The sequence below is a fragment of the Oncorhynchus nerka genome, linkage group LG23 (genome assembly GCF_034236695.1).
Source record: "Oncorhynchus nerka isolate Pitt River linkage group LG23, Oner_Uvic_2.0, whole genome shotgun sequence".
Lineage (NCBI taxonomy): Eukaryota > Metazoa > Chordata > Actinopteri > Salmoniformes > Salmonidae > Oncorhynchus > Oncorhynchus nerka.
This window is the reverse complement of record NC_088418.1, coordinates 7,011,432-7,021,300: the sequence shown is the minus strand read 5'-3', so window position 1 is coordinate 7,021,300 and position 9,869 is coordinate 7,011,432. Positions and strand designations below refer to the sequence as shown.

At 46.4% G+C, this 9,869-nt stretch overlaps 1 protein-coding gene across 1 annotated transcript in view; it reads right to left on the bottom strand.

The window, feature by feature from the left end:
* Positions 1–8,597: 8,597 nt before the first annotated feature.
* The window catches only part of LOC115124978 (zinc transporter ZIP9-like), a 68,222-nt gene continuing 66,950 nt past the window's right edge, over positions 8,598–9,869 (bottom strand). Inside the window, exon 5 of the mRNA XM_065008453.1 lies at positions 8,598–8,725. Coding sequence (XP_064864525.1) covers positions 8,598–8,725 — 128 coding nt within the window. The remainder of the gene's footprint in view (positions 8,726–9,869) is intronic.

Below are 9,869 nucleotides of genomic sequence, written 5' to 3'. Positions count from 1 at the left end.
TATAATTTTATTCCTGTCATCCATTTTTTGTTTGTGTTTTTGGGGGATTTTTATCTCGCGGTATCTACTACGCTACAGTGTTGTTATCGTATGGCCAGACAGAGACAGTCTGTGATGTAGACAGATACGCAGACGGAGAATGACAGCGAGACTAGAGGAGAAGCTGTGAGAAAAGGAACCATAACAACAGAGAGAGTGAGAAGCAACGAGACAGAGAGAGAGAGAGAGAGAGAGAGAGAGAGAGAGAGAGAGAGAGAGAGAGAGAGAGAGAGAGAGAGAGAGAGAGAGAGAGAGGAAAACAAGGATGCTGTGGATTGAATGAAAGAAGGAACTGGACAGTCCTAAATCTGTCCTCCGGATGCGAGCGTCTACTCCTCTCCTCCACCGCAGTGCAGCAAGGTAAAACACACCACGGATCTCATCGGCTGCTACACGCTCACAGTCCCCGACACACTCTCCCTCCGGCCCAGAAGGAGGAGGAGGGGGAACAGCTGGATGTGGAGGGTGTTGGGGGAGCATCAGGAGCAGGACAGGGGGGGCAGACCTAGCAGTGGAGGAGAATGGGAGCTGAGCAGTCCCTGGAAGATGGACAGGCCCCCAGTCTAACCAAGGAGCACACAGAGACCATGTGAGTTCTGATACCCGAGTACTGTCTTCCGAGTTTGGGGTTCTGAATCCGAGTTTGGGGTTCTGAGTTCTGTGTTCCGAGTTTGGGGTTCTGTGTTCCGAGTTGGTGGTTCTGTGTTCCGAGTTTGGGGTTCTGGGTTCCGATTGGACTGGGCTGTGTGCCCTGATGCTCTATCTTGTTTGTTCTGGTTGTGTGGATATCCATGCACGTGAGTTCTGTTGCCTGGTCCGATCCACCTGGTCTGGAGAGACAGGAACTATGTCTGGAATATGATGATATTGTTACTGCTGTTGTGTTTGTTGTGGACCTCCTCCGTGCATGCTGGGTATTGAGAAACAGAGAAGGGCTTTGTGCCACATATCCTTACGTTATCTAAACATATGATGTAGAGAGGGAGAGAGAGAAAGAGAAAGAGAGGGAGAGAGAGAGAGAGAGACAGAGAGAGGGAGAGAGAGAGAGAGAGAATGTATAGAGAGAGAGAGAGAGAGAGAGAGAGAGAGAGAGAGAGAGAGAGAGAGAGGGAGAGAGAGAGAGAATGTATAGAGAGGGAGAGAGAGAGTAATGTATAGTGGGAGAGAGAGAGAAAATTCATAGAGAGAGAGAGAGAGAGAGAGAGAGAGAATGTATAGAGAGAGAGAGAGAGAGAATGTATAGAGAGAGGGAGAGAGAGAGAGAGAATGTATAGAGAGAGAGAGAGAGAGAATGTATAGAGAGAGAGAGAGAGAGAGAATGTATAGAGAGGGAGAGAGAGAGAGAGAGAGAGAGAGAGAGATGTATAGAGAGAGAGAGAGAGAGAGAATGTATAGAGAGAGGGATGTATAGAGAGAGAGAGAGAGAGAATGTATAGAGAGAGAGAGAGAGAGAGAGAGAGAGAGAGAGAGAGAGAATGTATAGAGAGGGAGAGAGAGAGAGAATGTATAGAGAGAGAGAGAGCGAGAGAGAGAGAGAGAGAGAATGTATAGAGAGAGAGAGAGAGAGAGAATGTATAGAGAGAGGGAGAGAGAGAGAGAATGTATAGAGAGAGAGAGAGAGAGAGAGAGAGAGAGAGAGAGAATGTATAGAGAGAGAGAGAGAGAGAGAGAGAGAGAGAGAGAGAGAGAGAGAGAGAGAGAATGTATAGAGAGAGAGAGAATGTATAGAGAGAGAGAGAGGGCGAATGTATAGAGAGAGAGAGTGAGAATGTATAGAGAGAGAGAGAGAGAGAGAGAGAGAGAGAGAGAGAGAGAGTATAGAGAGAGAGACAGAATGAGCGAGAGAGAGAGAGAGAGAGAGCGAGAGAGAGAGAGAGAGAGAGAGAGAGAGAGAATGTATAGAGAGAGAGACAGAGAGAGAGAGAGACAGAGAGAGAGACAGAGAGAGAGAGAGAGAGAGAGAGAGAGAGAGAGAGAGAGAGAGAGAGAAGAGAGAGAGACAGAGACAGAGAGAGAGAGAGAGAGAGAGAGAGAGAGAGAGAGATGTATAGAGACAGAGAGAGAGAGAGAGAGAATGTATAGAGACAGAGACAGAGAGAGAGAGAATGTATAGAGAGAGAGACAGAGAGAGAGAGATTGTTATTGTTTTGCTTTGAAATGAGGATGAGACCACGGACGGCAGCGTGCCTGTACAATTTTGTGAGTGTGTGTGTGTGTGTGTGTGTGTGTGTGCGCATGCGCGTGTGTGTGTGTGTGTGTGAATGGACAGCATGTGTTAGTGTGTAATGAACTGTGTTTCAACACCACACTGCCCTGGGCTGTGAGAATGAAGTGGTATGTGGAAGTGTACACAATGTGTATGTCACCTACATGTATCAATAGTTGACTGGTGAATTTTTATCAATCGCGTACTTTGTTTTTTAAACAATAAGAGTCCACAAGACACGTAACTCTGTAGCTTTTTTGCAAAACAGTCAATTGTTTTCTAAGAACGTAAATACATTAATCCAAATTATCAGAAGGATGCTGGTCTGAACACGACCTCATACAATGACATTCTAGACGTTTCTGTGCCTCCAACTTTGTGGCAACAGTTTGGGGAAGGCCCTTTCCTGTTTCAGCATGACAAAAGCCCCCCGTGCACAAAGCGAGGTCCATACAGAAATGGTTTGTCAAGATCGGTGTGGAAGAACTTGACTGGCCTGAACAGAGCCCTGACCTCAACCACATCGTACACCTTTGGGATGAATTGGAACAGCAACTGCGAGCCAGGCCTAATCGCCCAACATCAGCGCTCGACCTCAATAATGCTCTTGAGGCTGAATGGCAGCAAGTCCCCACAGGAATGTTCCAGCATCTTTTTAAAATGTTTTTTTTATTTAACCTTTATTTAACTAGTCAAGTCAGTTTAGAACTAGTCAAGTGAGTTTAGAACTAGTCAAGTCAGTTTAGAACTAGTCAAGTGAGTTTAGAACTAGTCAAATCAGTTTAGAACTAGTCAAGTGAGTTTAGAACTAGTCAAGTGAGTTTAGAACTAGTCAAATCAGTTTAGAACTAGTCAAGTCAGTTTAGAACTAGTCAAATCAGTTTAGAACTAGTCAAGTGAGTTTAGAACTAGTCAAGTGAGTTTAGAACTAAATAAGATATTCCCATTGGCTAGATCTTTGCCTATTTTGTACATGGTATGACGTTGATGGGGTGATTTAGTACTTACTATTTGATGGAAACAGTGAACACGATTACACACGTTTCTCAGTGTGTCCACGTTTCTCAGTGTGTTCACGTTTCTCAGTGTGTTCACGTTTCTCAGTGTGTTCACGTTTCTCCACGTTTCTCAGTGTGTTCACGTTTCTCAGTGTGTCCACGTTTCTCAGTGTGTTCACGTTTCTCCACGTTTCTCAGTGTGTTCACGTTTCTCAGTGTGTTCACGTTTCTCAGTGTGTTCACGTTTCTCAGTGTGTTCACGTCCACGCTTCTCAGTGTGTTCACGTTCTCAGTGTGTTCCAGCGTTTCTCAGTGTGTCCACGTTTCTCAGTGTGTTCACGTTTCTCAGTGTGTTCACCTTTCTCAGTGTGTTCACGTTTCTCCACGTTTCTCAGTGTGTTCACGTTTCTCAGCGCGTTCACGTTTCTCAGTGTGTTCACGTTTCTCAGTGTGTTCACGTTTCTCAGCGTGTTCACGTTTCTCAGTGTGTTCACGTTTCTCAGTGTGTTCACGTTTCTCCACGTTTCTCAGTGTGTTCACGTTTCTCAGTGTGTCCACGTTTCTCAGTGTGTTCACGTTTCTCAGTGTGTCCACGTTTCTCAGTGTGTTACACGCTTCTCAGTGTGTTCACGCTTTTCTCAGTGTGTTCACGTTCACGTTTCTCAGTGTGTTCACGTTTCTCAGTGTGTCCACGTTTCTCAGTGTCCGTTTCTCAGTGTGTTCCACGTTTCTCCACGTGCGTTTCTCAGTGTGTTCACGTTTCTCAGTGTGTTCACGTTTCTCAGTGTGTTCACGTTTCTCAGTGTGTTCACGTTCTCCACGTTTCTCAGTGTGTTCACGTTTCTCAGTGTCTCCACGTTTCTCAGTGTGTTCACGTTTCTCAGTGTGTCCACGTTTCTCAGTGTGTCCACGTTTCTCAGTGTGTCCACGTTTCTCAGTGTGTCCACGTTTCTCAGTGTGTTCACGTTCTCAGTGTGTTCACGTTTCTCAGTGTTCCACGTTTCTCCAGTGTGTTCACGTTTCTCCACGTTTTCTCAGTGTGTCCACGTTTCTCACGTTTCAGTCAGTTCTCACGTTTCTTTCTCAGTGTGTTCACGTTTCTCAGTGTGTTCACGTTTCTCAGTGTGTTCACGTTTCTCAGTGTGTTCACGTTTCTCAGTGTGTTCACGTTTCTCCACGTTTCTCAGTGTGTTCACGTTTCTCAGTGTGTCCACGTTTCTCAGTGTGTTCACGTTTCTCAGTGTGTTCACGTTTCTCAGTGTGTTCACGTTTCTCAGTGTGTTCACGTTTCTCAGTGTGTTCACGTTTCTCAGTGTGTTACACGTTTCTCAGTGTGTCCACGTTTCTCAGTGTGTTCACGTTTCTCCACGTTTCTCACGTTTCTCAGTGTGTCCACGTTTCTCAGTGTGTTCTCAGTGTGTCCACGTTTCTCAGTGTGTTCACGTTTCTCCACGTTTCTCAGTGTGTCCACGTTTCTCAGTGTGTTCACGTTTCTCAGTGTGTTCACGTTTCTCAGTGTGTTCACGTTTCTCCACGTTTCTCAGTGTGTCCACGTTTCTCAGTGTGTCCACGTTTCTCAGTGTGTTCACGTTTCTCAGTGTGTTCACGTTTCTCAGTGTGTTCACGTTTCTCAGTGTGTTCACGTTTCTCAGTGTGTCCACGTTTCTCAGTGTGTTCACGTTTCTCCACGTTTCTCAGTGTGTCCACGTTTCTCAGTGTGTCCATGTTTCTCAGTGTGTTCACGTTTCTCAGTGTGTCCACGTTTCTCAGTGTGTTCACGTTTCTCAGTGTGTTCACGTTTCTCAGTGTGTCCACGTTTCTCAGTGTGTTCACGTTTCTCAGTGTGTTCACGTTTCTCAGTGTGTTCACGTTTCTCCACGTTTCTCAGTGTGTCCACGTTTCTCAGTGTGTTCACGTTTCTCCACGTTTCTCAGTGTGTCCACGTTTCTCAGTGTGTTCACGTTTCTCAGTGTGTTCACGTTTCTCAGTGTGTTCACGTTTCTCAGTGTGTCCACATTTCTCAGTGTGTTCACGTTTCTCAGTGTGTTCACGTTTCTCAGTGTGTTCACGTTTCTCAACGTGTTCATATTCTGTGGACAAAACATTTAACAGTGTATTTTGTTTTCGCTGATGACATATGTATTTAATATGAATTTAATATTATGTTAAAAAGGCAAGAAAATGATCAGAAGTTCTGCTATAGAGACGTTTCAACACACATCCCAACACTGTGGTGTTTAAACAATGATACTCCAGGCTGGATGACTGGATAGAGGCATGGAATGCTTTCTAAAGGATGAGATGGACAGGTTTTGTTAGGAGAAGGAGGGCAGGGAGGAGGGAGGGAGGGAGGGAGGGAGGGAGAGGCAGGAGGAGGGAGGGGGGGGGAGGGAGGGAGGGAGGAGAGAGAGAGAGAGAGAGAGAGAGAGAGAGAGAGAGAGAGAGAGAGAGAGAGAGACAGGGAGAGAGAGAGAGAGAGAGGGAGGGAGAGAGAGAGAGACAGGAGAGAGAGAGAGAGAGAGAGAGAGAGACAGGGAGAGAGGGAGAGAGAGAGAGGGAGAGAGAGAGAGAGAGAGAGAGAGACAGAGAGACAGAGAGAGAGAGAGAGAGAGAGAGGGAGAGAGAGAGAGAGAGAGAGAGACAGGGACAGACAGAGAGAGAGAGAGAGAGAGAGAGAGAGAGAGAGAGAGCTGGGGACCGTGTTGAAATAGAACACGTCCTGTGTCTGAGAGAGGAAAGGAAGAGTGTAGGAGAGAGAGTTATTTATATCTCAGGAGCACAGGAGAACATGGACCAGGCTTAGTGACAGGGGAGCCTAAGCAGAGTTGAGAGCTCTGTGTGAGAGCTCTTTGGAGACAACTGTAGAGAGCTCTGTGTGACAGCTCTTTGGAGACAACTGTAGAGAGGTCTGTGGGAGAGGTCTGGGAGAGGTCTGGGAGAGGTCTGTGGGAGAGGTCTGTAGGAGAGTTCTGTGAGGTGAGACTGTTATCAGTACCTCTGTGTGTGAGGCCAGATGTTAATATGGCATGTTCTCAACTGCTTGATTATCCAGGTGTAATACAGTAGCCACTGAGGCAAGAAGCTATTGCTAGTTGATGGTTTAGACAAAGTGAACATTTACAACATCTACTAGATTCAGTCACAGGTCGATTCAGTCACAGGCCGATTCAGTCACAGGCCGATTCAGTCACAGGCCGATTCAGTCACAGGCCGATTCAGTCGTCACAGGCCGATTCAGTCACAGGCCGATTCAGTCACAGGCCGATTCAGTCACAGGCCAATTCAGTCACAGGCCAATTCAGTCACAGGCCGATTCAGTCACATGGCCGATGTTTTCCTTGAGCAGATGGTTTGTAGTTGTTGTGCAAATTGACCCAATAACCCCAAAACAGATATAATATCTGACTAATACATAATAGTTTCAAACCTTTACGTTTTGTATCCGATCACGTGTCTCTCTATTATGTGTGTGGAATACATGGGGACAGGTTTACTAACTTAGGGAGGGAGGGGGGAAATAAAGCCAACTCGGGCCAAATTCAGAACGCGGGCCGCTAGTTGGGGAACACTGGCTTATAGGCCACAGTAGTCTCTTCCAGCCAGGACACAGTTGCCTTGCTCAGGACGTCAGAGAAGTGTGCTCTGCTCTCTCAACCATTAGTAACATGGCTTTGGGGTTCAGGATGCTCGTGTTTTCAGTTATGCAACTGTTTCTAATGCATCATTTATATAAGTACGGTGCACTTGGCTTGTAGCTATATGTAGGGCCTGGTCACTAGCCTGGTCCCAGATCTGTTGTCTCATTCTGTAGCCTGGTCCCAGATCTGTTGTCTCCTTCTATAGCCTGGTCCCAGATCTGTTGTCTCCTTCTATAGCCTGGTCCCAGATCTGTTGTCTCCTTCTATAGCCTGGTCCCAGATCTGTTATCTCCTTCTATAGCCTGGTCCCAGATCTGTTGTCTCCTTCTATAGCCTCGTCCCAGATCTGTTGTCTCCTTCTATAGCCTCGTCCCAGATCTGTTGTCTCATTCTATAGCCTGGTCCCAGATCTGTTATCTCCTTCTATAGCCTCGTCCCAGATCTGTTGTTTCCTTCTATAGCCTCGTCCCAGATCTGTTATCTCCTTCTATAGCCTGGTCCCAGATCTGTTATCTCCTTCTATAGCCTGGTCCCAGATCTGTTGTCTCCTTCTATAGCCTGGTCCCAGATTTGTTGTCTCCTTCTATAGCCTCGTCCCAGATCTGTTATCTCCTTCTATAGCCTGGACCCAGATCTGTTGTTTCCTTCTATAGCCTGGTAGCAGGCTTCTTTGTGTAGGAGGTAGCAGGCTTCTTCATGTATGAGGTAGCAGGCTTCTTCATGTAGGAGGTAGCAGGCCTCTTCATGTAGGAGGTAGCAGGCCTCTTCATGTAGGAGGTAGCAGGCCTCTTCATGTAGGAGGTAGCAGGCCTCTTCATGTAGGAGGTAGCAGGCTTCTTCATGTAGGAGGTAGCAGGCTTCTTCATGTAGGAGGAAACAGGCTTCTTCATGTATGAGGTAGCAGGCTTCTTCATGTAGGAGGTAGCAGGCTTCTTCATGTAGGAGGTAGCAGGCTTCTTCATGTAGGAGGAAGCAGGCTTCTTCATGTAGGAGGTAGCAGGCTTCTTCATGTAGGAGGTAGCAGGCTTCTTCATGTAGGAGGTAGCAGGCTTCTTCATGTAGGAGGTAGCAGGCTTCTTCATGTAGGAGGTAGCAGGCCTCTTCATGTAGGAGGTAGAGGGCATTTCATGTAGGAGGTAGCAGACTTCTTCATGTAGGAGTAGAGGGCCTCTTCATGTAGGAAGCAGGCTTCTTAGGAGGTAGAGGGCCTCTTCATGTAGGAGGTAGAGGGCTTCTTCATGTAGGAGGTAGCAGGCCTCTTCATGTAGGAGGTAGCAGGCCTCTTCATGTAGGAGGTAGCAGGCCTCTTCATGTAGGAGGTAGCAGGCTTCTTCATGTAGGAGGTAGAGGGCCTCTTCATGTAGGAGGTAGCAGGCCTCTTCATGTAGGAGGTAGCAGGCCTCTTCATGTAGGAGGTAGCAGGCCTCTTCATGTAGGAGGTAGCAGGCCTCTTCATGTAGGAGGTAGCAGGCCTCTTCATGTAGTATTTTGGACATTCAGGACCATTGCAGGCCTCTTCATGTAGGAGGTAGCAGGCCTCTTCATGTAGTATTTTGGACATTCAGGACCATTGCAGGCACAGGGATAATTTATCATTTAATAATATTATTATTATTTAGTCACATAGAGATGCAAACATAGATTATTATTTTTATTTTAAAGCAAAAACCATTTTGACACCCAGTTCAACAGATTCTATTTGTACTGTATATGTTATCACTGGCTCGAGGCGTTCTTATCAAGCCTCTGTGCGTTGTCCACAGAGGCAGCAGACCCGTTTCCATGGCGAGCATGGTTGTTGTACGATGACATCATCTCCCTGCAAAGCAAGGATGGGTAGGGAACTGGTGTAAGAATAAGATCACTTTATCGGTCAACTGTACCCAAGATCCAATCGAAATTTGACTTCTGCTTTTAGCCCAAGCCCCTCAGAAAGACACATATACATAAACGTTTTGGGAGAGGTGCAGGGGAGGGGGGTTAAGTGCCTTTCTCAAGGACACAATGGCAGGCAATGGCATCTAGGATTGGATACCTTGGCTATTTGCCACCAGTCTTCGCTAAGATTTATCCTCAGAGGAGACTTGCTTCCTGAACCTGGAGAGCCAGTCGATAACCATAGCAACATAAGATATTACTTGGATAATCAAAACATACACGATCACACTTATGTCAATGAACAGACACTCTAGTCCAGAGTGGTTTACAGGAGCAAAGTGCCTTGCTCAAGGGCACGCCGACAGATTTTTTTTCCCCACCTGGTCGACCCAGGGATTTGAACCAGGGACCTTTCATAGCTCCATTCAGTAACATTGTCCTTATTAACCATAGCCTGTTGTGTCTGGAAGAAGCTTTAGGCCGTCTGGTTTCACACCGTGTCTCAGATTAGAGATTAGTATCATTATTGGGAGTGTTCTGGTCTAAGGGTCCTTCTAAGGGGCTTTGTCTCACTGTGTTGTCATTGTTGTGCCCAGATGGGAATACTACACAGCAGGATCAATGAGTTAGTTGATGAACAACCAGAAATAACTATTGATTCTCTGGTTCATTAAGGAAACTAAACTTAGAACTGGCTTTTTTTTTGGTTGTTGAGTAAATGAGACCAGGCTCGCTGGAAGCTTACCTTTTGATCCTGCTTTGTAGTATAAAACTCAGCTCAGAAATACGTTAATTAACGGCCCAGGAACCAGACTTCCCTATTCAGAAAACCTGGTGAAGTCCACGTCAGAACGTAGCAACAAAGGGGTGGAAACTAGTGACATCTCACAACACATCCAACCAATCAGGTGAAGTCCACGTCAGAACGTAGCAACAAAGGGGTGGAAACGAGTGACACCTCACAACACATCCAACCAATCAGGTGAAGTCCACGTCAGAACGTAGCAACAAAGGGGTGGAAACTAGTGACATCTCACAACACATCCAACCAATCAGGTGAAGTCCACGTCAGAACGTAGCAACAAAGGGGTGGAAACGAGTGACACCTCA